At 57.9% G+C, this 27,988-nt stretch overlaps 2 protein-coding genes across 2 annotated transcripts in view; one reads left to right on the forward strand and one right to left on the reverse strand.

Annotated features, from left to right (window-relative positions):
* CORO7 (coronin 7) overlaps positions 1–27,988 on the forward strand; it is a 165,271-nt gene that overhangs the window by 99,842 nt on the left and 37,441 nt on the right. The window lies entirely within an intron of this gene.
* On the reverse strand, positions 1,014–26,506 carry VASN (vasorin). Its single transcript, XM_054041319.1, has 2 exons — positions 26,347–26,506; positions 1,014–3,687 (listed from the first exon to the last, which is right to left on the reverse strand). The coding sequence occupies exon 2, from the start codon at positions 3,675–3,677 to the stop codon at positions 1,662–1,664; it is 2,016 nt and encodes a 671-aa protein (XP_053897294.1). The 5' UTR covers positions 3,678–3,687; positions 26,347–26,506; the 3' UTR covers positions 1,014–1,661.

The following is a 27,988-nucleotide window of genomic DNA, read 5'->3' on the forward strand; positions in this document are numbered from 1 at the left end:
GCTAATGGAAATGGTGGTCTGGTTACAGATGCTACAGAGAGGGCAGGCTGCCTTATGTTAGAGGGCCTTTCACCACTAGCTGACCTGTCCATGTTCCCTCCAGCTCACGAGGGACCTACTGCCCTTCCCATCTGCTGGCTGTGCAGAGCCACTGCCTGGTGGCAGCTAAGTTTGGTCACAATTCTGCCTCAGGATCCACATCAGGGAAGCCACCCGCACAGTTGGTGCGAGCAGACAAACTGCCAAGCAGTGGCTGGCCCTGCAGATGGAGCCCCCACTCAGCCAGAGTGGGCAGAATCTCATAGAATCATAGAATATCAGGGTTGGAAGGGACCTCAGGAGGTCATCTAGTCCAACAGGACCAATCCCCAGACAGATTTTTTTACTCCACTTCCCTAAATGGCCCCCTTAAGGATTGAACTCCCAACCCTGGGTTTAGCAGGCCAATACTCAAACCACTGAGCTATCCCTCTCCCTGCTGGGGAAGCTGCAGTGGCCTGGTGAGTGCTCTCCCTGCCCCGGAGATAGAGAGGGTTCCCGTGTCCAGGGCATGCTGGCCGGTGCTTTTTGCCAGCATTAAATTAGTGCACTCAATTTGAACATAAATGGAAAGCTGCAGCGGTCTGTTAAAATCAGAGACTCACTGTAGCTCCTGTGGGGCTGGGGCTCGAGGAATTAAAGAAAAGGGATAAAGAACCCTGACAGCTGGAGTTCTCCAAGAGCTTAATTTTTTCCCCCTAATTACACTGTGAGAACCAATTTTTTGCACAATAGTGAAAACTCAATGCACACCCCACCCAGCCATCACCACTGCTCTCCCCACGATAACCGGACTCCTGCAAATCATCTCCCATGGGCAGATGGGAAACTGTAATTCCTCCCAAGGACACTGGACTGCTCCTCAAAGCTGGAGTGGTAACTCGGAGTTTCCACTTTTCGGTGGTGTAGGGAGACACTGATGTGTCGGTCTGTGCCTACGTCCTTAGCATCCCTCACAAGCCGGACGCAGCTAACGCTGTACAAAAGATTTTATTTTTGTACAAAAAGCATCCTCCTTCATCTATTTTACAAAACAAAAGGACACAGATCTGTGTTAGAAAAGAGCTTTCCCAGAAGAAATGGGAAATAACCATGTATAAATATTCTCTAAAAGTTCTTAAAGCTTTAATTCCCCGGTGGTTTTTTCCTTCAACGCACTGGGGGAGTAAGTCCAAGAGTCCCTGCACCTCTGGCTGTGTGTGTTGGGTTTTTTCCTTCCTTTATTGCTTTTCAGGTAGAACTACAGAGGAGTCTGTTATCCGGGGCAGCACTTAGCTAAAGGAGCTTTTGTTACCAGCACACTGAGGCCTCTTAACTAAGTCACACATCTTTCTCTGTAGCAGTGGCTAAAAACCTTCTCTCTACACACATAGCAGGGCAGCCAGGGAAATGCAGGCACTTAGTCATGTGCTGAGCAGATAAATTACAGTGTCTACTTCCTAAGCCTAAGCCTCTAGGAAAATTGCACATTATGTGAGGTTTTGTCTTAATTTAAGTTAACCCTCGATGTCCTTTGTCCCATGCGGAACGTACCCTGGGTACTAACAACGGTCAGCCCGTATCCCATCCATCCAGGCTCTGGAATTTGTGAATGGCGACTCTCTCATGGTCCCTCTTGTGCTCTAGAAATAGGACGGCTTGACCGCTGGGCTGTTGTTGTTACTGGGGTAGCGTTGGTGCATCAGGGGGACGTCGCATTCTAAGCCATTCAGCACCACCACGTTCTCTGGCAGCTTTTGACTGTGGGTCGCTAAGTCTCTGTTTTCCAGACACGTTTTCACCCCTTCCAGCTCCAGAGGGCTGGAGTCCACCCCGGCATTGGCATGTGCCTTAGCCCGTCGGTGCCGGAGATAGTACGTGACTGCTGTCACAGCAATCACCAGCAGCAGCACAGCAGCCAGCGCTGGCACGATCATGAGTGTCAGGTTGCTGTCTTTGCTCTGGGTGACGGGTAGGTGCTGCTGGTGAGTCCCCTGCACAGCAGTGTGGGCCTCGATGCAGAACTCCCCTTCTGAGGGCTTCTCCCCCAGCGGCCCAGTGCAGAGGCGGTAGGTGGAGTTCGGTCTCAGCGCGCGTACCGTGTATTCGGAGAGCGACGTCGGCAGGCTGAGCGTGACCGGCCGCTTGTCGGGCCCGGACAGGTTGCGGTAGGTCAGGCGGATGCCCTTCAGCTGATCTTTGGCCTGTTGATAGTTTTTTAAGTCCACCGTCAGTGAGGTGCTGCTGACCTGCTTAACACTGATTTGCTTGCTCTGCGTGGGCGCTTGGGTGATAGGGGGCAGGGTTGTTCTCTGGATCTCGGCTTCGCAGTACAAGCCCGAGAAGCCGTTGGGGCACTGGCACTCCAGGTGGTTGTGCGCGTCTAGCTGGCAGGTGCCCCCGTTTAAGCATGTCCGGGGAGGGCAGATCTGCATCTCGGGGCTAGTTGGCCCCTGCGCAGCCGTGTGTGGCGTGCGAGTAGAGCTGTCCTGCTGGGGCGCGGGCTCATGAGTGGAAGCAGCAAGGCTGGGCTCCAGCGCAGAGTGCCCGCTGCTGGTGAGAAGCACGGCCGGCTGCAGGGAGGTGGTTCTCAGGGTGGGGGTGGGGGTTGGGGTGGCAGGACAGCCGAAGTCTGCATATTCCAGGTGCTGGAGGAGCTTAGCAGCGTTCTTGGGAGGGAAGTGGCACCTTGTCTCGTCGGACCTCCTGAGCGTGACATGGCTGGTGTGTAGCCAGCGCCCAAACCAGCTCAGCTGGCAGAGGCAGTTGAATGGATTCTCGGCTGCGGTGATGGCCCGGAGCCTGGGGAAGACGCTGAAGAAGTCCTGGGGGATGGTGTTGAGGTTGAGGTTGCTCATGTCCAGCTCTTGGAGGTTGGGCAGCTCCCCGAAATCCTCCGCCTGCAGCTGAGCGATTTGGGTGTTCCCAGCCAGGCTGAGCCTGGTGAGACCCCGGAGCCGCCGGAGCACCTCCGGGACTCTGCCCAGTGAGTTGTCCGAGACGTCCAGCTCGTGGAGGTTGTTCAAGTTCTGAAAAAGCTCCTCATCCAAGCTGCTCAGCCCCAGCCCTGCGATCTTGAGAGACTCTATGTTCACCGTGCGAAAGGCCCCAGCTTCGAGGATGGCAATGCTGTTGTGGCTTATGTCTAGCAGCAGGAGCTTGGGAAGGTTCAGTGGAGGAACCGAACGTAGCTGATTGTTCTGGAGCTTCAGCTCCAGCAGGTTCTCCAGCGTGTCCAAGGCAGCCGGGTGGATGCGCTGGATTCGGTTCCGGTCCAGGTAGAGGCGCTCCAGCAGGCGCAGCCCATGGAAGGTTTCGTTGGTGATCTCACGCAGCTGGTTGGATGACAGATCCAAGTTGACAAGGTTGGTGAGTGGCTGGAAGACATTCCTCTGGAGGCTGGAAATCTTGTTCTGGGAGAGGTCCAGCTGCTGCAGTGCTGGGAGGCCCCGGAAGCTGTCGTCGTGGAGCGAGGTGATGCCGTTCTCAAAGGCGTACAGGTAGGCCGTGTCCGGTGGCAGGCCACTTGGGACGACGTGGCTTCTCCGGGCCGCACAGAACACAACTTGTGGCTGGGTGCATTGGCAGCCTGATGGACAGCCCTGAACCTGGGCTGCGGGGCACAGAAGCAGCAGTGTCCACAGGATCAGGTGGTCCATGCTGGACTCTCTGTAGAGGGGAAAACCAGAGAAATGTTACCTGCCAGATGACATTGGGGGTTGGGAATCAAGTGTCTGACCCCATTGCATTTCTTCTGATATGTCTGTAAGGTTACAGCCAGTCTCCATACCCCAAGGGGTTAATTGGGCAGGGCTTAGGGTGGGCAAGGTGGGGCAGAGAGCTGCTTACAGGGTCAGGTCTGCAGATAGTGTGTCATGCGATAGCAAACCCCTGAGAAACCTTGGGAGGGGGCGAGTCATATCGCTGAACTGGGGAAGGTGATGGGCTTAGAGAGTAAAGCCACAGAACTTGGATCTGGATTTCAGACTCCCTCCTCCCGCATTCATGGACCCAAACACCCTCAAACGTTGGGGTCCGTGTGGCATCATTCTGGTGCCCCATGGGCAGCAGCTTGAACCCTGCTGGGGGAGCCGATTCTGCTGGGGAACCCAGCCTGAAGGAGGAAACGCTCCTGCAGCAATCTCTCCTGACACAGCCAGCATGACACGCTGGATTTCCACCCCACAGGTCAGTTACTGCAAAGGGCTCATGCAGAAAAGCTTTGGCTGGATTTCCCGTTTCTGATAAGTGACCTGTCTTGGACTGACGCTGGTGAAGCCAGGATGAGCTGGGCAGCCTCCAGGGCCGCTGGCTCTGCAGTGTTAAGGGGGCGATGCTGGGCTCCCCTTCCTCCCTGCACCCCCCTTTCCTTTAGCCCAGCGAGGATGATTCTGATGAAGCCCAACTTGAAGAAGGATGGGGGTATACAGGTGTGAGGAAGAGGGGCAGCTAGAGAGCCATTCCCTATAGGGACCCAGGCTCTCTTCTTACAGCAACGTCCTCCGGTTTCCATGCCTCGAGCTGCTGCGTTTACTGGCTGTCAGACGAGGCCGGATTCCTGCGATTCCAGCTCGTTTACCAGTTCCTCGCCTCTGCGCTCAGGGCAGAGAGAGCCAGCCTGCTGTCAGCAGGGGATCACGCACTGCTGCAGCTACATCTAGACTGGGCCGTCAGTACTGCCGAGACTTCTGCCAGGCAGAGGGTGCCCAGGCACTTAGACCATCCCCCTCCTTTCTCTTGCGGGCTCAGTGGTCCATGGCCGGGAAACTGCCCTGCCAGGGCTCCCTGTGGCAAGCCCACTGCAGGTGAAGCGTCGCGCAGCCTTGCAGGACCAAAGGGTCCCCATGGTGCGCAGGCCCGGCACAGCAGGGAGCGTGGGAGCCATTCAGTGTCATCTGCAGCTCCTGGCTGAGCAGGGGCTTTGCATGTCTGACCACAGGCCCCCTACCGGGACCCCTGCCGTGCTGCATTGCTTTTCCTGAGCTATTGCTCATCCCTTCTTGGTTCCTGGATTCCCTTAGCGACCCCACGCTCTGGACTATTCTTGCCTGCTTGCTCTGGTCACCAGCACCCGCCCTCTAATGTCCTTTCCCTCCCCGGCTTGCATGCAGAGATCCAGCATTGGGCTCTCAAGACTAGGCCACGGGTGACATGCTCCCAGCGCGCAGTGTTTGAAACCAGCCGCCTGGCGCAGTGCTGGCTGGCTGGGGACATATCCTCACTCCGCCCCTTGGAGACCTCGGCAGGATGAGGCAGCTCCTCTGGCAGCCTGCAGTGCGGAGCTGCGGAGGGTCTGGCCAGCCTGTGCTGGAGTATGCCTGACGTGCTAGCATGCGCGACCAGCCCCCCATCCATCCCTGGGGCTTCTGAGACTGTGTCCTTTGAACCCTGCACAGCTGAGAGGGCTGACAGGCCCCCTTCCGTCCTCTTGCCCAGCTGCCCTGCCTCGGCATCCCCCAATGTGCAATGTCCGTGCATCCCAAGGGGCTTCCCAGGCAGTCCGTGGGAGCTGGGTCGCTGGCTCGCTGGCTCGCTGGCTCAGTACAGTGGGGTGGATTTCTTGGCAGTCCATACTCAGGCCTGGGGAGTTGATTTGCAAAGCGCCAGTGAAGACAAGGCAGGACAATCTCTCCTGCCCATGTGTGTCTCACCACAGCCCCCGTGCGAGATCAGCGGGGGAGAATCCTGCCTGATGCCATGCGCACACAGTACCGTTCTCCTCACCAGCAGCCAACACAAGCCTCACCCACGGAGCGGGTGCTCGGCCCGTGCAGTCTGACCCGCTGGCTGCCTTAGTGTCCCTGCCTGAAACAACCTAGGATATATTTCCATTCCACAGTGCAGCGACATCGTCCGGGGCGGGGAAGGCCCCATACCGGGACCCCTGCCGTGCTGCTTCCTCATCCTCTTCCTCCCGTACTCTCTGGGCCAGTCACCTGAATAGTCACAGTCCCTGGCCCTGCTCCCTTCCAATCCCTGGCACCAGCCTCTCCTCAGCTCCCTCTTGCTCCTAACGGCACACCCCTGGTTTTGGCAGCTTCCTAGCACTGTCATCCATCCCCCCATGGCTCGGACAGGATCTGGCTCCTGGTGGTACTTGGCTGGACCATCTCAGTGTTACTCAAAGCTTGGGCTCCCTTGCAGGGCGGCTGTGGGAGAGGGAACATTTCATCCCAGTGACTCACATCCTCCAGCGCTCTCTTCCCTGGCTGCCTGGGGCTCTGTGCAGCAGGCCGAGCTCCGGGCACTGGGGACCACAGTGAGGGCCCTGCTCTAGGCTGTAGAGCAACTAGAACTCTGGGCTTCACCTCCCAGCCTGGCACATGTCAAATCCTCCCGCTGGGCAATGCCCACAAGTGCCAGCCATTGCTGGCCCCTTGGCACACCAGTTCTGGTCGCTGCTGGAACATGCCAGCAGGGGAAAGAAGCTCTAGAGCACTTGCCCCTGGCTTCATGGCCTCCTGCTTTCCCCTTTGCTGCCATCGCCTGGAGTCTGCTGCCTTCACCCTGCAAACAGATCCCCTTAGAATAGCCAACAAAGTCTCTGCCCGTCCCTTGGATGCTATGCTGGGCACAGCCTGGCACTAGCATGGACAAGCACTGGAAGGGCCAAGGGCCACCACCTCCGCAGCGGTCTGAAATTCAATGTGTGGGTCATGCCATCTTGACTCTGACAGATACACCCAGCCCAGTCCCCAGGGGAAGGGGGAAGCCCCCAAGGTCCCTGCCTACATACATGAGTTGTGGGGAGGAAATTCCAGCCCTTTGCATATCAGCAGGAGTCACCACAGACCATCTAGTCCCCTGGATCCTCTGAGATGGGACTGGGGAGCCAGGAGCTGCTCCTCATCCCACCCCTGGCTGCTGGAGGGCAATTCACCCAAAGAGCAGCTGCTTTCAGCCCTGTCCCTGATCAATGGGCAGCGCCCTTCCTGCTTCAGCCAAGAGATCACCCCAGAGGAGAGCAGCCCCGAGCACTACCGCTGGGCATGGCAGCCACCTCCCATGAGCAGGGCACAGTCTGCACTCAGGAAGGGAGCTGCTTCCCCTGCCTCATTGCTCCTGAAAGCTCTTTAATCACCTGCTGGCTGTCCCTGGGCGCCCTAGCGGCTGGTTTCTGAACACTTGCCTTTTCTTCCCCACTCTCTGACGCCAGAGCAGAGCTGGTCACACAACTGCCCATGCAGGAGCCCAAGCGCTTGGGACGGCCTGGAGAGCCCAGCTGACTCATTTTCCCCTCCTCCCAGCCCACGTGCAGCCAGAGCCCCATTGCTCTGGTCAGTGCTCCCGGATCTGCCCCAAACTGGGGGAAGCTGCTGTCAGATGTGCAGCAAAGATGTGGGGAGCACCACAGCCCTTGACATAGCCTCTGTCCTAGCAACTGGGCTGGCTGCTGTGGAGCCGGGGGCAGCAGAAGCACTGTTAGAGATGTTACAGGGGAAGTGGTGGTTGCAGGATCCAACCCCTCAACACACTGGGGCATTTCTGAGCATTTTTTTTTTTACTGTTTCCAGAATTATTTCTGGGCCCACAGAATGGCATCACATCAGGGGATGCCCAGAGCTCTTCCTGCCAGGAACACTCCACCAGGTGCCTTCGCTGTGTGTGTGCAATGCACCCACATTTAGCCACAGAAGAGCCAAGCATTCTTTACACTCTGTGCCAGTGCCTTCAAGCTTGGCTCTCTCCAGCCATAGCTCTGCATTGCGGGAGGGCACTTACCACAACAGCTGCGCCATGCCCACGCTCAAACTAGTGCCTACTTGTCCCCTAGGCGAATGTATTGCTTCTAAAGAGACTACCCCAGCTAGGGTCAGGCATCATGCAGACAGCCATTGTCCAGTGCCCCACCCACACAGCTCTGCCAGTGACTCTGGAGCCAGGGCCATGCGATGACGGCCTGAACTAAGTGTGTTCCCCCTCCAGACTGTGATGAGAAACCACTGTACTCTCGCCTTGTGACCCGACTACGGTGAAGTGGCAGTTGGCTGACAGCACCGAACTCCTCCATGCCTCGCCATCCCGCTCAGTCCCTGGCTGCAATTCCTCTGCCTGGGTGCCTTGGATGTTGTTATAGGGAGAGAACACAATGGGGCACTCTCCAGCAAGCAGTGCACTGGCACCCCCACTGACTGCTGTGAGGGCCAGGGGGCTTTGGCTGATCTCACCCTGTTCATTCACCCCCTTCCTCTGCCTCCCCCACTGCGGTGCAAAATAACTGTCAAAAGCCTCTTGCAGTGCATTGCCCAGAGAGTTCTGCCCATGGCTCCCCAAGAGCCCTGTGGCCATCCCCTCCCAAGTGCCCCAGAGCTCCCTCTTGCTCCATGCTCATGCTGGGCAGGGGCCAGCAAGACCTTATGACTTGACCTCACCACTCGCCCCCCACACCTCTTGGCGCCGTTTTCAGCCCAGCTCTTAGAACAACTGTTGGAGGCACCGTTCACTGCTGGATTCCTTCCACCCAGAGTCCTGGCAAGGCAGCTCTGAAATCCAGCCATGCCTTAAGTCATTGCTCTGGGTGGGAAGCATCCAGAGGCAGTTGGGAATGCAGGGAACATCCCTGGGCCTTGTTTAAGATGGAGCACGGAGTCTCTGCTGGCTTTAACCGTATGAATCCTGGAAGGAGCTCTTCTCGCCCCACTGGAGAATGGGCTGAGCCCTGCCCATTACCCTGGGCACCAGCTCTGTAAGGAGCTGCATGTTACAGCAGCTGACCTATGCTGCTCTCCCACTACTGCCTGGCAGCATCTCAGCTGGGGTGTATTGGAGCTCCCTTTCCATATCCTGCCTCCCACCCCCAACATGGCTTCCCAGCACCTGGCTCAGCTGTCTGCAAGCTGGAGGGGTAGGAAGTGGGCACCTGAAGCTCAGACTGTCTCTGTGGGAACAGCAGCAGATTGCCAAGCTGGAGTGGGGGAGGTGGGGGGAAGCAGCTCATTGGCACATCTCTTGTGTTTGCCCAGTGGGTGGCACTAGACTGAGGAGCAAGGAATATTGCAGCGACTGGGGGCAAGCTAAACGCTAACTAGAGACAGAGGCTCGCGCCAGAGTGTTTAGAGAGGCTGATGGCGTGGTTGAGAATGCTGCAAGGTCTCTGCCATTACCTGCTATTTAAACTCCAGTAGCACCCACACTACTAAGCAGCTGGCACCTGCCCAGTCCCTCTGCCCCATGGAGCTCAGGTTATTTCTCTCAGCTCCTGTCAGCTGGGGGTTAGGACCCTGGCCCATGGCTCCAAGGTGAACACCCCAGGAAGGCTGGAGGCATTTGCCAAGCTGTCATCACTCAGTTATTATTACAATTAGATTTATTTGCAAGAACACAAGCAGCCTCTGCAGGAGCTGCACTTCCAGACCCTCTGGGGATCCTTCCCGGCCAGCCTGCAAATTCAGATTCTTCTCACAGGGGTCTGAGCTGGGGGTGAGGGAGAGTCTTTGTAACTGGTTGCTGTGATTGGTCTGCCTGGTATCCTACCCTTGGTAAGGGCAGCCATGGTCCCCTCTTGCCCTGTGTGTCAGTGTGTGTGACACTGCACCCCACCCCTTGAGCTAGGGTTACCATATTTCAGCAAGCAAAAAAGAGGACGGGAGGAGCCCCGCCCTAGCCCCGCCCCTGTCCTGGCCCCGCCCCCGTCCTGGCCTAGCCCCGCCCCCACCCTGCCCCTCCCACTTCCCGCCCCCCCAGAACCCCCAACCCTCCCCCCCGTTCCTTGTCCCCTGACTGCCCCCTCCTGGGACCCCTGTCCCTAACTGCCCCCCAGGACTCCACTCCCTATCTAAGCCTCCCTGCCTCTTGTCCCCTGACTGCCCCAACCCTTATCCACACCCCCACCCCCAGACAGACCCCTGGGACTCCCAAGCCCCATCCAACCACTCTCCACCCCCTGACAGCCCCCCCCAGAACTCCCAACCCATCTAAACCCCTCTGCTCCCTGTCCCCTGACTGCTCTGATCCCTCTCCCCACTCCTGCCCCCTGACAGCCCCCCCCAGAACTCCCAACCCATCTAAACCCCTCTGCTCCCTGTCCCCTGACTGCTCCGATCCCTCTCCCCACCCCTGCCCCCTGACAGCCCCCCCCAGAACTCCCAACCCATCTAAACCCCTCTGCTCCCTGTCCCCTGACTGCTCTGATCCCTCTCCCCACTCCTGCCCCCTGACAGCCCCCCCAGAACTCCCAACCCATCTAAACCCCTCTGCTCCCTGTCCCCTGACTGCTCTGATCCCTCTCCCCACTCCTGCCCCCTGACAGCTCCCCCCCAGAACTCCCAGCCCCCCACTCCGCTCCTTGTCCCCTGACTGCCCCCTCCTGGGACCCCCTGCTCCTAACTGCCCTCCAGAACCCCACCCCCTACCTAAGACTCCTTGTTCCTTGTCCCCTAACTGCCCCCTCCTAAGACCCCCCCCAACTGCCCCCCAGGACTGTATCCTGACTGCCCAAAACTTTCTCCACTCCCCCCAAAAAGCCCCCCCCGTTTCTTGACTGCCCCCTCCAGAACCTCCCTGCCCCTTCGCCTGCCCCCCCTTACCCTGCTGCTCAGAACAGGGTGTTGGGCTCTGTGCGAGCGGAGCCGGACACCAAAACCCGGTCCCTGGCCCTGCACAACAAAACCCGGTCCCTGGCCCTGCACAGTGCTGCCGGACCGGGTTGCAGTGGAGAGTTGCCCCTGGCTCAGAATGCAGGGCGGATCCGGCTCCTCTACAGCTGCTCCTGAGTCCAGCCCGGGACTTCCCTGCAGCCCTCCCAGCCGCTCGCTCTGCCGGGGGAGGGGGGAAATCCCGGACATTGTGAGTGCTTTACAAATTCCCCCCGGACGCTATTTTTAGCACGAAAAGGAGGACATGTCCGGGTAAATCCGGACGAATGGTAACCCTACCTTGAGCACACCTTCCCATTCCCTGCCCCTCAGGCAGATGTTCCGTTCTACCTACAGCCTGCAGGGAGGAAGTGGAAACTGGTGGAGGAATGGTGACAGGCTCCAAGCACATGGTTGGGTTTTGCAGGGGACACTTCAGAGTAATCAGACCCCATGCCAGCTGGTCCCTGCAGGGAGCCCATGGGAGGGAAGGAACACCAAGATGCCCATTTAGCCATCCTCACCCAGGGCATGGTCTGGAGGGAGCTAGCAGCCTGGAGGGAGGGTACAGGCCCCCAGGGAGCCAGCATGCACCAAAGCACAAAGGGCCACTAGGATCACAGGGGCTGCTTGGTTCTCAGCCTGTCTGTCAGTCCTTTTAATAAGAGAAGTAATTACCAATTGGGGGGAGGGGGAGATCTTTGTAAATATCAGCAGAGCTGGCATGGGCCAGACAGGTTCCAGCCAGGTAATAAATTGTGGAATGTGCAGCTGGGCTGGGGGAGGGGGGGGCTGTGATTTGCAGCCCCGACAACCCAAAGAGCCTAGGAGGGGCTAGTAGAGGGCTACAGGGCACCAGGCCAGGGCCAGAGCTGCTTATGGCAAGGCCAGACTATGGAGAGGAAGAGGCAGGTTGCAGGGAAAGCACTGCTGCTAGCCAGACACACTAGCCCCACTGCCCACAGAGGAGGCGATCAAGCTCCCCCCTCCATCACAGAGATAAGGAAAGGAGGCAACTAGCAGGAAAAGCTCCAGGGAGGCTGGGAAGCCTGAACTGTTCCTTTAGCCAGGCCCCATGGGATAGCATCAGGCACTCCCTGGCCCGTGTCTGCCCAGAGGCCTCCCGTGGCCTGGAGCCTTTGGGTAATGGGAGCCAGCTGTGGCCAAAGGAGGCACTGCCAGGCCAAGTTAGCAGTGGAGGGTCCTGTTGCATTATCAGCAGCAGGAGAGAGAAGTGGGTCTGCCTTGGTGTCCCCTCCTCCCTGGGGAATCAGCAGATCAGCTCTTGGCCTTCCCACAACAGTCTGTTACAGAGCAGTGGGGGGCCTGCCTGACACAGGACTGACCCCAACCCCCCCACTCTAGACCAGCCCTGCCTCCCCCCAGCCACGCTCCCCACTAGCCAAAGTGCAGGGTTCCTCTGACCCAAGGCTGTGCTCACAGCCTCTCCTTACTCCAGGCACCTGCTCCAGGCCTGACCCAGCAACACACAAGTGGCCACTGCCAGCTGCAGCAGAGCACACTCAGCCTGCAGCCTCACCAGGGTCATTGTGTCTCAGATCCTGGGGGAGTCCATGGCCTTGGCACAGAGACAAACCACTGGCAGAGCATGAGTGGCGCTGCTCTGGTGGGGGCGGGGGGGGGGAGGGTTACTGATTGCTGATAAAGAGGTCCCCACTGCCTCATTCAAACAGTTGCCTTTCTGCTGGCATGCACTAGGGATTTGCTTTGTACAGGGTTCTGGGCAGGAGCAGGCCCTTAGTGCCCACAGGCAGGATTGCTGTACAGGGCAGACAGGCATTGGCAGGATGAAAGCAAGGGGCCTCAGGGTGGAAGGTGCTGTGGAGCCACCCCTGCAGAAAGGGACAGGGTGGGGGGCTGTCTGAACTGTCCACCTCCCCCCCACCCCCCATCCTCCATGTCCTTTTCTCCAGCTGTACTCTGCTCTTCCCACAGGTGCAGCTCCTGGCAGGCAGTGCTCTCCCATCTTGGGGCACCAGCTGAGGGCTGTGTGGCCCATGGCATGGCTGTGACTGGCCAAATTCACAGCTGCAAGCTTTGGGCCATGGGCAGGCAGCCTGCTGTGCAGGGCAAAGGCTCCCTCCTGCTTGCCTGGCACTGGGCTGGAATTTTAAACCCCTCAGTTGTGGCCACAGGTGGCATCTGTTCTCAAGATGTGGGGACTTGAAGCAAAGAGGAATCCAGCACTTCCACCCAGGCCAGCTTTAGCTGAAGCAGGAGGGAACACTGAGCCCCAGCACCTAGATCCCCACTGTGAGGTAGGGAGCACCCCCCAAGAATGGCTCCTATTAAAGGAAATCTTATACCCTCAGCACCTGGCAAGGGCTGTGGCTGCAGGGACAGGACCGGCCTGCTCTGCTGCCATCTGACACTTGCTCACACAGCACAGCTGGGCTGTAGAGCTGCCTGCAGCTAGGCTGGGCACTGCACCGTGAGGTGCAACCTGTCACCCAGGCAGCAGCAAGGGGGATGAGCTTGCACTGAGACGCCTGGCCAGAGAGCATCATGCTCAGAGGGGGGCACTGCCCCCCCAGCGAACTGACCAGTAGGTCAGTGTTTAACCCAGGATAATGAGTGACGAGGCACGTATCAACCCCAGGGCAAAGCTCTCTGTGTCACCCAGCGCAACCTGCCTCTGAGCTGCCTGCAGAGCGTTGACCCAGAGCACTGCCTGTGGCTCTCGCTGGGACACTGCTTGCTTTGGGCCTAGCCTGTGGGGACGGCCTAGCAGCAGGGATCAGGAGCCCTGCCAGCTCCTGTGCCTTCTTGGGGCCTCCATTCCCCCGCTGTAAAACAGGGATAATGCTGCTTTGCTGCCCAGCGCAGTAATGCTTGTCAAGTGCTTGGAGATCCCCAGGCAGCTGGCACTAGAGAAGGGCAGAGTGCTGGGTGGCTGAGCTAGCCAAGCCAAGCGAAGCTCAGACCACAAACCTGCAGTGCAGCTGGGGTCAAGCACGGAGAACCGGGGCTGTACCTGCAGCAGGGAGGCCAGGGTGGACAAGGCTTGCAGACTTTCCTACCTAGCAGCTGTGGGTGCTAGTCCAGACCAAGGAGCCCTTGGGACTCATCAGGGCCCCTTGACACAGCCAGGGTCTGTGAGGAGATCTCCCCCAGCATGTACCCCCTGGTCCTGCTGCCATCGTGGCTCTGGCTCTCTGCAGGGAAGCTGGGCTGTGTCCAACCCTAGGAAGTGGGATGGGGATGAGAGTGGCAGGGGCTAGCCCTGGCTCTGAGGGGCACTGGTTCAGCCCACTGGTGTTCCCAGCAACACTTTTGTCCAGTGAGGGCTGCAGCCAGTCAAGTGCTCTTGGGAAGCACATGGGGCCTGGCAGGGCACCAGAGCAGGCGTGCTGCCAGCACTGGGGTGGGAGTCAGTTTTGAAATGCCAGGGTCAGGTTTCACTGATGTGTCTGGCACTGCAGCCAAGCTGCTGACTAAACTGCTGTCCCTTTAATTGTGTGGGCATTTCTTCCCCACACTGCTGGGTCAGGACCAGGCTGCCGGGTGGCTTTGCCCCACCCATACTTAATTGTGGACTGAAGCTCCCTGCCATGAGCCCACCCGCACCCTGAGGGCCAGGCAGGGACAGCTTCCTAATTGCACTTCCGTGTGATGAGTCCCTGCCTCACCCTGCCCTTCAAATGCAACCTGGCAAAGTCTGAGCCAGTGGCTGGCATCAGGGCCCCTCCCTCCTTTACATGGTGACCTGAATGGGGTCACCTGTTCCCCCTCAGCTGTCTCCCCTCCAGCCCAGCTCTAGCAGTGAACAGCTGACTAGGTGCATGGTGCTGGCTGTGGGCTGCTGCTAGAAGTGAGCCCCGGGCTAGTGAGGCAACAGGGCCCAGCCTGCATTCCTCCCCACCCCCCACAGGGGCATGGCTGAGAGAACTAGACAGCCAGAGGTCCTGGGCACAGTGGCACTCCATCACACAGTGCTCACTAAGTGGAGATGTCAGACCATGAGGGGTTAACCATATCCCGGAGAAAGCTTGCTGGCTTAGCACTGCTCAGACAGGCTTACACCTAATAAACAGGGGAGACAGGAAAAGGGGGGCCCAGTGAGGAGCTGAACGGGATGGAGACAAAGCCCTGCTTCTCTGGGAGACATTAAGCTGCTAATGCTGGCAGCACGCTTGCTTTGCCATGGGCCCAAGCGAACACAGCCAGAGCACTAAATCCAGCCCAACCTCCCATCCTGTGGGCCTGCAGCATAGAGACTTGCTGGATTGTTCATCTTTTCCAGCTGCATGTGGAGCTGGGCCCAGGCAGCCCACTTCCCTGCCAGCCTGCCTGGGGTTGTTTACTTGGTGATGGGACTGACCCAGAGGGCTGTACTGAACTCATTTGCCTTGGAGACAGAGCCCAGCCACCCCCACATGAGCCACCTGCCTGCTGTACTCCTCCACTGCCCACAGGCTTGGAGCAAACACCCCAGCCAGTTGAGTGGGGTGGTACTGGCCTGCAGATCCCCTCCCTGCAGCTCCTGTGTGCCCCAGCCAGTGCTAAGGGATGCTAGAGAGAAGCCTTTCCCCATGGTGCAGGCACAAGGAGGCACTGGGGGATGGTAAAAGGCAGAAAACACAAGGTTTTTAAAAAAAAAAAACTGAAGTGTGAACCTGGGGAAGTCCCTGCTGCAGGCTGTAATTCAAGGATACATATGCAAGTGGGGTAGGTAGTGATGTGAGCTTGGATAAAGCCCCAGGCCTCCCATCCTCATGCTTCCAGCTATAAATTGACTGTCACTAGGGTCAGGAAGGAGTTGCTGCCTTGGTGCTCTGTGGCACTCAGATTTTCTCCTTAGGTAGCCCAGGGAGGGGCACACCCTCCCAGCCAGCCCCATGCAGGTCTCCCCATCCCCCCCAGAGCAGCAGACTGTTCCTACAGCTGCCCTCTTGAGCACTCTGCCAATTGGGGGCAGCTTTAATCTTCTCTGAGGGCTTCTACTGAATGGAGACTGCCTTGACTCTGTCCATGGGGCTGCATTCTCTGGGCCTGCTCCTCTTCCTAGCCCAGTGACTGCTGGCCATCTGCATGCCTCCAGGCCTAAAGCTCTCAGGCACCTTCAGCCCCCACCAGCCTTCAGGCAAAGCCCCCTCCCCTCCATGGTCTTACAGATTGGCATAAAGCAGGGCTGAATCTGGCCCCAAGATTCACCTGTCTCCCTCCAGTCCTATGGCCCGAGCAGCCTGGCACCATGCCTACACATGTGGAACAGAGCAACCACCCACTGCCTGGAATTGGTCCCCCATTTGCTGCTTTCCCCAGGGGAGCATTGCTGTACCCTCCCCCCTGGGCACAGAGTAGCCTTCCAGTGCCTTGGGCTCAGCCTGACCTGGGGTGGCAGAGGGCTCCCTGGGGTCCCCCACACTAGGGTGCTGGGTGCCCAGCCTAGAGCAGCTAGAGAGAGGTTTAGATTTCCCTTAAAGCAGCCAGCACAAGTTTGGCCCCAGCTCATCACCGCACTGTCTGTGGGCCTCCCTGGTGGACATTCAGCACCACAGCTGCCCTCACCATGTGCCTGTTCTCCTCACCTCTCCCCAGGGCTGCTGGGGCAGGGGCTGGCATGGAATTCTGGTGACCCAGCATGTGCACATCACTCCATCTGTTAGTGAAGGCAGGCTGGGGGGCCTGGTGCTAAGGGCAAAGGATGGGGAGGTCAGTGAGGGCCTGGGGAAGCCACTGCACAGCCTGGTCTGGCTCATTGACTGACCACTCTGGCTGCATTAGCCAGCATAGCATGCCTGTCTGAAGCAGGGGATGGGCTGGCTAGCATGGAGCCACTCCTGGATTGCCCAGGGGACTGTGGTGCCATGGCACTGGGTGCCCTCAGAGCCTGGCTGAGAAGCTGAGGGAGCTGTGTGGACTCTGATGCGCTGTTACCTGGCCATGTAGGCCCATAAGCTGCCAGCACCACTGGGACTGTGGGGAAGGTCCTCTGGGCAGTACCAAGGGGACAGACTGGGGGGTGGGTCACTGAGAGCCACACATACAGGGGGGAGCCTGAGGGAAGAGCTGGAGCAAAGCAGGCTGTACAGGCCCCCCCACCCCACACCCATGACTGCCCCACTGCAGCACCTGGGTTGGGTTTGGCTGATGCAGGCTGGGAGGGGACAGAGCTCAGTTGTACTTTGAGGGCAGGGACAGGGAGGCAAATACAGAGCCCCAGCATGCACCTTCCCTGCTGCTTGGCTCCAGGGGTGCTGCCCCCCTGAATGGTATGGCTAGTTCTGTCCCTTCATCGTGCTGCCCACGATTGCTGCAGCATCCTGCCTGCCTAGCAGGTGCTGGGTTTACACCTCATGTTGTCAGGGACCCTAAATGGTACAGCCAGGCTGGGCCTCCCTGTGCTGGGCACTGTACCAACACCAGGGCCCAAAGAACTGTGTGTAATAGCCACTCACACACAGCTACTCCCTCACCCCTCTGTGCCAGCCCTCTGCCCCAGCTTTAATTAGCTCCCCACCCTGCTGTTTGAATCTAGCTGTGAATGGAGTGTTCAGCAGGGGGCAGCATCAGACAGCCTGGCAGGACAGACTGGTCAGCTCTGCCCTTCCCATGCCACCTCCCTTTGTGCTCAGAGGAGCAGCAGCTCACTGCCCCTCTGAACATACCTCAGCTTGGCTCCACCCTTCTCTTGCCCTCTGTTCCTGTGTGGCCTGCCCCCCACTCCCACCGCCCTGCACAGTTTCTAGCAGTGGGAACAGCCTCCTAAAGGGTGTGTGCCCTCCCCACCCAGCACCCCAGCCCAAAATATGCCAACTAAGGGCCAACACCCAGAGGCCAAGCCCCACGTTCTATGGGTTGATGCAGGGGACAGAGCTTGTGCCCCCCAGAGCTCCCACATGGGGGGCTTGCCTCTGAGCAGCACCAGCTTCCCTGCCAGTGTGCTGGAAGCCATCAGCCTGGGCAGCAGTAGGGCAGTGGCACCTGTGGTGTTTGTTCAGTGGCACCAAGGGCTTGCTGTCCTGGTGAGGAGGGAGCCTGATGAGGCAGAACCCCCCTGGAATCCCCACCTCAAGCTAAATGGAGTCTCTCCTACTCCATGCTCAGCCCAGGGAGGCAGCAGCTGGCTCCAGCATGCCAACCTGGATTTCCAACACGCCTAGGGCAGGGATCTGCTGTGCCTAAACATCAAAGCACAGCTGGGGCCAGTTCCACCCCTCTCCCCCTGCCCCAGGACAAAGGCAGTCAGATGCCACATGTGGCCCTTGACCCCAGCCTGCACAGCCCCTTGGCCACAGAAGCCCTGGCAGGCAGGCTGTAATTAGTGCACATAGCTGCAACCCATAATTGGGAAGGGCACTTAGTGGGCAGCCAGCCTTCCTGTGGCTAGAGAAGGAAAGACACTCCCAGAGCTGCCGGGCCTGGGAGAGCCACGTCAGCCAGTGGAGTTTGACAGACTGGAGTATGCAGGGTCCTAGATGGCACCAAGGACTTATCCCTCCTATGCCCCATCCCCTCCATCATCATCTATCCTGGGCAGCCCCCAAGGTCTGCATCCTGCCCAGGGCTCCAGCCCCTTGTGGTTTTAAGCAACTTTTAAGCACTGGGGTGTCAGGGGGTTGGTTCAGGCCCATCTCCAGTTTAAATCATTAGGATTGGATTCTGCTGCCTCCTACACCACTATAACTCCATTGGCTTCACTGGGGTGACTCCTGATTTACACTGGGTGAGCAGAACACCTGCTGCCTCCCACTGGACAGTGCATGAACTGCAAGACAGTAACAAATGCAGGGCTGGAAGGGCCCTTGAGGGTTGTCTACTCCATCCCCCACACACTTAGGCTTGGTCTATGCTAGACCTTTTGTCAGCAACATTGTGTCATTCAGGGGTGTGGAAAAAACCCACCCTGCTTCCTGACTTAAGTTTCATTGAAAAAAGCACTAGTGTGTACAGTGCTGTGTCACTGCTGCCACTCGTGGAGGAGCGGGGAGTAATTATGCCAGCAGGAGAGCTCTCTCCCGCCAGCATAGTGGTGCTACATAGGAGACCTTAAAGCAGTGCAGTTGCAAGGTCCATAGTGTAGACATAGCCTTAGACCAACCCCAAGAGGTTGGTGGTGTCCAACCTGCTTTTAAATCCTCCAGTGATTAGGATTCCACAGCCTCCATTGGAAGCCTGTTCCACAGCTCAACTATCCTTTGACTTGGACAATTTTTCCTAATATCTAACCTAATCTCCCTTGCTGCAGACCAAGTCAATTCTGACTTGTCCTCCCCTCAGTCAACATGGAGAACCACCTTTTACTGTTCAGGTCCATCCCCCTGTCTCCCCTCAGCCTTCTCTTTAAGGCTAAGCATGCCCAGTTCTTTCAGCCTTGCCTCAGCTCATTTTCCAAACCTCTGATCTAGTTGCTTTTCTCTGGATACAGACTTTAAAGGCCAGAAGGGACGACCATATGATCCTGTCCTCCTGCACATCACAGGCCACAGACCCATACCCAGCCCCTCCTTTAACAGACCCCTAACCTCTGGCTGAGTTACTGAAGTCCTCACATCATGATTTAAAGACTTCAAGTTACAGAGAATCCACCATTAACTCTACAGTAGAGCCTCAGAGTTATGAGCTGACAGGTCAGCCACACCCCTCATTTGGATCCAGAAATAATCAGGCAGCAGAGACAAAACAAGCAAATAGAGCACAGTCCTGTGTTAAATGTAAACTACTAAAAACAAAGGGAAAGTTTAAAAAGATTTGACAAGGTAAGGAAACTGTTCCTGTGCTAGTTTCATTTAAATTAAGGTGGTTGAAAGCAGCTTTTCTCTTCTGCATAATAAAGTTTCAAAGCTGTATTAAGTCAATGTTCAGTTGTAAACTTTTGAAAGGACAACCAGAATGTAACTCTGAACAAAACAACCTCCATTCCTGAGGAGTTTGTAACTGAGGTTCTACTGTAATTCAGACCAGCAAGTGACCCATACCCTATGCTGTAGAGCAGGGGTGGGCAAACTTTTTGGCCCGAGGGCCACATCTGGGTATAGAAATTGTATGGCAGGCCATGAATGTTCACAAGGTTGGGGTGTGGGCTCTGGGGTGGGGCCAGAAATGAGGAATTCAGGGTGCAGGAGGGTGCTGGGGCAGGCCTGGGGGAAGCGAGGGCTCCATCAGGAGGTATGGGCTCAGGGGTGGGGTTGGGGGATGAGGGATTTGGGATATAGAAGTGCTCCAGGCTGGGACTGAGATTTGGAGGGCAGGAGGAGGATCAGGGCTCTAGCAGGGGATTGGGGCACAGGGGGTGGCTCAGGGGTGCAGGCTCCAGGCAGCACTTACCTCAAGTGGCTTCTGGAAGCAGTGTCATGTCCCCCCTCAGGCTCCTATGCAGAGGTGCAGCCAGGCAGCTCTGTCCCATCTGCAGGTGCTGCCCCCACAGTTCTCATTAGCTATGGTTCCTGGCCAATAAGAGCTATGGGGGCATCACTTGGGGCAGGGGCAGCATGCAGAGTGCAGCCCCCTGGCTACCCCTATGCGTAGGAGCCAAAGAAGGGACATGCTGCTGCTTCTGGGAGCTGGGTGGAGCAGCCCCAAACCCTGCTCCCCAGCAGGAGGGCAGGATTAAAATGGCCTACGGGCCGTAGTTTGCCCACCCCTGCTGTTGAGGAAGGTGAAACCCCGCTCCCCAAAGGGACTCTGCTATATTTGGGGTTGGGGAGGGATTTCCCCTCAGGTCAGATTGGCAGTTAGACCCTGAGCACATGGACAAGACCCACAGCCAGACACTTGAGAGCAAGAATTCTCTATAGTAACTCAGAGCCCACCCCAGCTAGTGTTCCATCTGCAGCTGCTGGAGATACTGGCTAATAGTTACAGCTGGGCCATATGCCATCATAGGCAACCTCACCAGGTCTTCCCCTCCATAAATTTATCAAACTCAATCTCAAAACAAGCTAAGTTTTTTGTCCCCACTGCTCCCCTCAGAAGGCTGTTCCAGAACTTCATTCCTCTGATGGTGAAACTTGGTCCAATTTAAAACCTAAACTTAATGATGGCTAGTTTATATTTGTTCTTGTGCCAACACTGTCTCTTAAATAACACCTCTCCCTCCCTCCCTGGTATTTATCCCTCTGGTACGATTGTTCTATAAATGCATCTCCCCTCAGTCTGTTTGGTGAGGCTAAACAACCCAAGCTCCTTAAGTCTCCTCTCATAAGGCAGGTTTCTCCATTCCTCTGATCATCCTAGTAGCTCTTCTCTGCCCCATTCCAGTTTTAATTCATCTTTCTTAAGAATAGGAGATCAAAATTGCATGCAGTATTCCAGATGAGTAATGGTACTAACACTTCTGTCTACTGGAAATACCTTGCCTGATGCACTCCAGGACGATGTTAGCCTTTTTCACAGCTGCATCACATTGGCAGCTCATAGTTCTCTTGTGATCAACCAACACACCCAGATCTTTCTCTTCCTGTAACTGCCAGCTGATTCATCCCCAGCTTATAGCTCAAGTCCTTGTTGTTAGTCCCTAAGTGCATGACTTCGCACTAGTCAATTTCATCCCATTTCTATTACTCCAGTTTTCAAGGTCACCCAAATCTTCTTATGATATTCCAGCCCTCCTTTGTATTTCCTTTGACCAATTTTTTAGACATTTTCTCAAAGAAAGATCAGGTTGGTCTGGCACCATCTATCCTGTGTGACACCATGTTGTTTTCTATCCCAATTACTATTTACCTCATTGTCTTTAATTACTCTTTCAAAAGGTGTTCTTAGACCTTGTATACAATTGAGGTCAAACTAACAGGCCTGGAGTTTCCCTGATCACTTTTCTTAATTCAGATGCTCTCATTGCAATTCTCCAGTCTTCAGGTACGACCCCTGAGTTTAAAATCCTTCCTATTGACTTGCACATTCACATGCCAGTTCCAGCCTCTCCCCAATTGTTCTCCTCTTCAAAAGAGATTATGAGGCCAGTGATCAGTTACTCTCCATGCCCACCAGGGCAGGGTGCAGAGAGTTGGGCAGGGCTCCGATTATGAGCCCAGCTGTTGGAGCCAAGGAAAGAGGCCTTGAAGCAGGGAGCTGGCTCTGGTGCAATGAACAAGAGCAAACCTAATGTCAGCACATCTCCAAGTCAGAGGTCTCCCTCAGTCCTTCCTGGGACACCCTGCTCCTGGGTTAGACACCTAATGAAAGCTGCTGCCTGTCTCAGCTAGAACTCCATGCTCAGCCAACCAAGCCTTCCAGCCACACTATGCCCCTCACCACAGGGTCTGGGCACCACAGTATCTAAGCTGAACCTTATTTCAGAAGCAGGGTGTTGTTGCTGCAGGTTGGAGGAAGTCTATGGTGGATTGGCTGGGAGGTGGAGCATTCCAGCTGCTCACTGCCAATGCAATGGCAGCTCAGGGGCTCTGGAGCGAGCGTGCTGGGTATGAGCCTGTCCCTCATGAGGGATCTCTGCAGCATAGCCCTGCAACTCAATGGGACCTGGCTGAGAGCGTAGGCTGGACTGGAAAACAACCTGACTCTCCGGCTTGGGTTGGCTCTTCACCTCCTGCCGGTCACCTGCTCCTGCCAGCCACTGCTACCTCACTGCGCAGCACATGCCATGGAGGGAGCATGTTGGGAAGTGAGCAGCATACACAGCCAGCAGGGGGCAACAGCTGGCATAGCAGGGCAGCACTGGGTCAGGTCAGAAAATAACCCTCTTCGCAGGCTTGAGCCTGGTTCAAGTCTAGGTGGGGTTTAAAAATTAGGCCTGAGGAGCCTTCTACTCCACAGGGAGGCCAAGACCACCTTTGTGCTGGAGGAGAGTGGTGCAGGCAGCAGTGGGCTGTGCCAAAAGGGGTACTTCTTTCCCTGGGTTCCAGGTCCCCTTTTAGGACCAACACAGCGGGTGCTCAGCAAGCCTGAACTGGTCTCACATCTCAACCATTTGCATGTGCCAGGCTGTGAGCTTGGTACAGTCTCTCCTAGTAGGAAAGCTGTGCTGGGCACCCTCCTGTTGCTGGGCATGCATTTGCCAACTGCCTGTTGCTGGCTACGTTTCTTGGCCCCTGGGGCTCCCCACCCCCAAGCCTCACTACCAGATCCCTCAGGCCCCTGGCCCAGCCTGGCAGTGTCAGGTTGCAGGCGCTGCTCCGCCTGTCACTCCACATCTGAGGCCTTCTCTGTGGGCTGAGCAATTCCCCCCTGACAAGCCCACTTCAATGTGTGCCCTGGGAGCAGGCAGGGGGTCAGGCTTAGCCACTTAATCCCCCTCCCCTTCATCCCACCTCCTCCCCCACATCCCCTTCCCACTTAATTAAGTCTCTGAGGCAGCCCCAAAGGAATGTGCGGGCTGTTTGTTGCATTCCCTCCAGCCAGCAGCAGCAGGCCAGGGGGCCTGGGCCTGCGTGGATCCCCCAATCCTCCCGCCTGGCTGTAGAGTAGAGAAGGGGATTTTCCATCCTGTCTCAGCAGCACACTGCCCATCCTTTTACTAGGCCCCCCCTCGCTGCCCTGCTGAAGGGCTAACCCAGGTGCTGGGCGTGACAGAAACCAGCAGGGCTGCTTTCTTGAAAGCAACATAAGCCCATGAATGCAAGGGAGGCCTGGCTCCGACACCCAAACCCACCCACACCCTCAGCACTGTCTGACACGCGTACGCCCAGCCAGAGAGCTCCTCGCCAAGCAGCCACTAATGAGAATTCCGATCCCATGACTCCAGCTGCTTAGCTGGGCCTGAGTCTGGCAGGTTTGCTCCAGGCTGCGCTGGAGGGGAGGGAAGGAAGGGTGCTCAGCAGGTGAGCCAGAAGGAAGAAACCCCAGCCCAGCCAGTGAGTGGCCTGAGCTGGGAGTTACGTCAGGCCCCAGTGTGAGCCAACAGGGCGACAGAGTTGTGCGGACTATAAATATAGTAATTAACCAGCTGTCATCCTCAGCACAGGAAACGCCCCACCACTACCTTGGGCAATGACTGCCCCCTCAGGAGAGAGGCCATGGAGATCCACAACGGGTCTGCCTCCAGGTCAAGACCCAGGCCCATTGGCCAGGCAATGGAGGGGCACTTCCTGTGCCACATGGCACCAGCTGTGGGTGAGGCAGATGGGTCTGTGCTACCCTAGCTGCCTGCAGAGGGCTCCTAGCATGCAGAGCTCCATGCAGGAGCATGGCTGGGGGCCTGTGGTGCTGGGGAACTGTTCTTACAGTGACCTAATGCTTTCTTCTTGCTCCCACCCAGACCAGCCTGCCCAGGGGCTGCCCCAAGCATCTTCTCCCCCCCCCCCCCATGGGAGTGTTGCCAGCCCCGGCATACATCCCAGCACCACCCAGACCAAACACACAGCTATGTGAAGTTCAGCCCAGCTGTAAACAGAAGGAGCCTCTTCCCTGCTGGGCACAGCCTTGTGCCACCTGAGGCTGGCATGACCCAGCCATCCCCCATTCTAGAAGCCTGCACTTAACTAAGCACCTGGGCTGAAGGCCAGTAAAATCCACAGGGCCATGACTGAAATGCTGGCTGGCCCCAGCCCCCAGGCTCTGGGAGCCAGCCAATGGCCCTTCCCTGAGGGGTTAGGGCTACTCAAGCTCAGGGCTTTGGGGAGAGGGTTGTTTCAGGTGATCCTCTGCCAGTGGTTGTGCCCCAGATGGGATGAGAGAGGACCAGTTTGCAGTCAGCTCCTCTCTCCAGTGTATCCCAGGGACAGGCCTGCCCCTGTGCTGCTCACAGCCCTGCTGTGAGCCATGGACTCCCCATGGCTATGGAAAACAGGGCCCCTGGCATGGTGCCACTGGCAGGAAGGGCCTGTGTGGCTGGTAGGCTCTCTCTGCTAGAGCTAGGCAGTGCAGTCTGAGCTTTGCTTTCTTCACAGATGTGTCTAGCCCTTAAACTCAAGAGCATAGCTTCTCCCTGTGCCACCTGCAGTAGGCTGGGGCAGGGCCCTTTGAGGCAATATCCTGCTGTGGGGTCACACATGGCACTGCATCATGATACACAATCCTAATGCCAAGGCTGCTGAGAATACTGGCTCATTTGAGCATCCCTCCCCCCAGCTGTTCCCAAGACCCCCTCCCAGGCATGTGTTCCTGACCCTGCACTCTCCCCCCATGCTTCCCAGCACCAGCTCTGTGCCCCCTCCGGCAGAAGCAAGGGGCCTTGCTGATAGGCAGCTCCTTGGGCTAGAGGTAGGCCAGCAGCAAGGGAGGTGTATTCCGCCAGCTCTGTGCTGCTGGAGAGCATCCAACCAGGCTGCTTATTAACAGAACCCCTTTCCTGTGTCTGACACTCTATTTACAGAACCTCCTGTGTCCTACTAACAAAAGAGAGAAGAAAATAAACACTGCCAGGCAGGGAGGGCTGCCCCACAACACCCAGCATCCCAGCACTGCACCCAGCACTGCTACAGACTGCTCTGGAAACTACCCCCTAGCCCCCACCCCCATACAGCCACCTCCTCTGGCTCAGAGAGGTGACAGGCCCTGCTGGCTTTTCTTTTGGCTGAGATAATGTGCAGTATGCGTCTTGGTCACCGGCACTATGCCCTTGGCCACCCTTGCTGCCCACCTCCTCTTCACTCAGACTCAAATCTGCCTACACCCTGGCCTGCTCCATCCCACAGGCACCCGGGTGGGTTAAAGTGCCCGTGTGCTGTTGGGAGGGGCCTGGCTAAGCCAAAGTTGGCAGTGGGGCTTGGGAAATATTGCATTAGATAGAGGCTGCGCCATTCCTCACACCAACAAGCCACAGGCCTCTGCCCAAAAAGACTTGTGGAATCTACTGGCTCCCTAGCCCAGAGGCCACTAGGCCAGAGCTCCAAGCCTGCCTACCGATGCTTCAACCTCATGTCACCTCCCACCCTGGCGTCTGCCAAGGGTCCTAGGTAGTGCACAGGGGGTCTCTGCCAAGGGCCAGCCCAAATTGTGGGGCTGGTTCCTCTGTCCCCCTAGCCAGGGCGCTACGGGGAGTGCACAGACCCAGGGCAGGGTCACGGCGCTCAGGGACTGCCCCTCACGCGGCGCTGCAGAGTTTCACTGGGCTGATTGACTCCCACTTCTTCCTTGCGTCTAGTTAATAATTGGGCTGGCCGCGGCTCGCCCTCCAGGGAGGCTGGCTCCCGCCGTGCGAGGGGCCCGCCCGGCTGTTCGCCGGCAGATCTTATCGGGGCTCGCAGTCTATTAAGACTTAGAAGTCCCTGTAAAACCGATCGCGAGATGCGGTCGCTGCTGGCCCAGCTCCCTCTTGCCATTAACGGGCGCTGTTCTGCTCCGGGTCCAGGTGGGGAACGCGGGGAGGGGCTGGCCCGTGTGACTGTCCCCTGGGTATGGCAGTGGCCCCCCCACCCCCTTCACTGCCTTCGTGCCTCTGTTCGGGGGTCCCCGCTTCCTCCCGGCCGCAGGCTGCGCCCTTCCCGCGGGTCCCCCGACAGCCCATGCTCGGGGAGCTGGTTGGGGTTCATCCCCCTAGGAAGGGGCAGGCGGGGAAGGAATGGAGAGGGGCTGCGGGACCCCCACCCGGCCCCACCGCTCCGCATGATGTCCTCGGGACAGGCAGTCTAGTCTGTAAGCTGTGCCCACTACCTGCCTGGATCAGCAGCACCGTGGGGCCAGGCTCCCTTAGCCGGGGCAACTCAGCAGCTAGCCACGGCGAGCTCCGGGGCTGGCGGGGCCGGCCCCTAGCCCCAGCAATACCGGTCCTCTCGGCAGCGCACGGCCCGTGGCAGGGGCCCTGGCCCCCCACGAGCGGACCAGCTGCTGCGGCCGGCGCCCCGGCTCCCCACCCCAGGTACCCATGGAGACAAAGGCCGGCTGGACTCACCGGGCGCGGAGCCGAGCCGCTGGGGGCTAGCTCCGGGCGACGCAGCCTCCAGGTTGACCGGCCGCGGTCAGCTAGTGGGCCCGGCCCAGGGCTGCGGGCACCGGCTGCAGCGCCTCGCACCCCGTCCTTTGCACCGCGGCTCCGAGTTGTAGCCCCAGCCACTGTGCGCCGCCGGAGCCTTTAAGGGAAAGTGGGCGGGACCGGAGGGCGGGGCTCCCGGGCAGCGCCTTTGGATTGGCGGCACCGCCTCCGTGGAGAGCGGGGGGCGGGGCAAGGGATGGGGGGGCTGGAGCGGTGTGTGAATGGGACACTGCGAGCTTTATTGGAAACAACTGTGACCCTGTGTGTGATGGAAATCTCACCCGGGGGGCAGCACCCCTAGTTCCAGTACCTCTGCGTGACCCTGTCGTCCGCGTCAGCCCCATTCTCATCCACACACACACACATCCCGGTGTCAGTCCCGATCTCACCCCCCCACACACACACACATCCCGGTGTTAGCCCCCATCTCCCCCCACACACACACATTCCGGTATCAGCACCATCTCCCCCTTCCCCTCCCCCCGATCCCGGTGTCAGTCAACCCCAATCTCCCACTACCCCAGATCCCAGTGTCAGCCCCGATCTCCCTCCAAGATCCTGTCAGCCCCAACCCCCCCCCCACCCCCAGATCCTGGTGTTAGCCCCGATCTCCCCCCAAGATTCTGTGTCAGCCCCGATCCCTGCCCTCCCCCAGATCCTGATGTTAGCCCCAATCTCCCCACCCAGATCCCGGTGTGAGACCTGATTTCCCCCCCCACACCCCTGATCCCAGTGTCATTTTCGATCTCCCCCCCAGATCCGGTGTCAGCCCCAATCTCCCCCCCAGATTCGGTGTCAGCTCTGATCTCCCCCCCCCCCCCAATTCGGTGTCAGCCCCGATCTCCCCCCCCCACTCCAGATCCCGGTGTCAGCTCTGATTCCCCCCCCCCCCCGCAAATCTGGTTCTGGAGTGCCCCCGGGGCAGCCAGCCCAGCAGCACCCCTTTATTATGAGTACAGATGGCAGTATCTGAGCGTATGAGCGGGGCGTGGGGGAAGGAAGCCTGGCGGAGCAGTGACTGACTGTGCATGGGGATGCTGGGCGGGAGCTGGGCGCTTGGGCAGTGCCAGCCAATACGTAGCAGCCTGTGGTAGCCAGCCCAGGCCCTGGCAGGCAGTCTTCTCGGCACACATGCCAGCCGCATTAACATGCGCAATATTTGTATAACTGGTCGTGCCGATAGTTGTCAAAACCGGATTGAAATGAACCGCCTAGCGCTTGTTTGGCTTCTGACCACCCCCTCTGGGCTGCTCAGCATGGAGGGGGCAAGCTCGTGTATTTCCTCTCTGCAGCAGGATCTTGGCTGCTTATTTCCTCTCTGCAGCAGGATCTTGGCTGCTTGAGCAGAGCTTTCCCCTGCCTTCCTCCTCCCAGCAGCTCTGCGGTGCCCCCAGTGAGAAAGCAGGGGAAAGCCGAAGGGGCTGTTTTAAAGAATGGGAGGATGCGCCTGGTGCTGGGACCCCACAGCTAGAGATGAGCCCCAACCCTGGGCCCCTTGTTCAGATTGGCGGTAGCTGCCTTTTGGAAGCAGGCCATGAACTTAATGAACATGGTCACGGTC

This window comes from Malaclemys terrapin, chromosome 10, assembly GCF_027887155.1.
Source record: "Malaclemys terrapin pileata isolate rMalTer1 chromosome 10, rMalTer1.hap1, whole genome shotgun sequence".
Classification (NCBI taxonomy): domain Eukaryota; kingdom Metazoa; phylum Chordata; order Testudines; family Emydidae; genus Malaclemys; species Malaclemys terrapin.

Excerpts from the sequence above, each read along its gene's own strand:
- VASN (XM_054041319.1), bottom strand. The coding sequence starts at position 3,677 with ATGGACCACCTGATCCTGTGGACACTGCTGCTTCTGTGCCCCGCAGCC.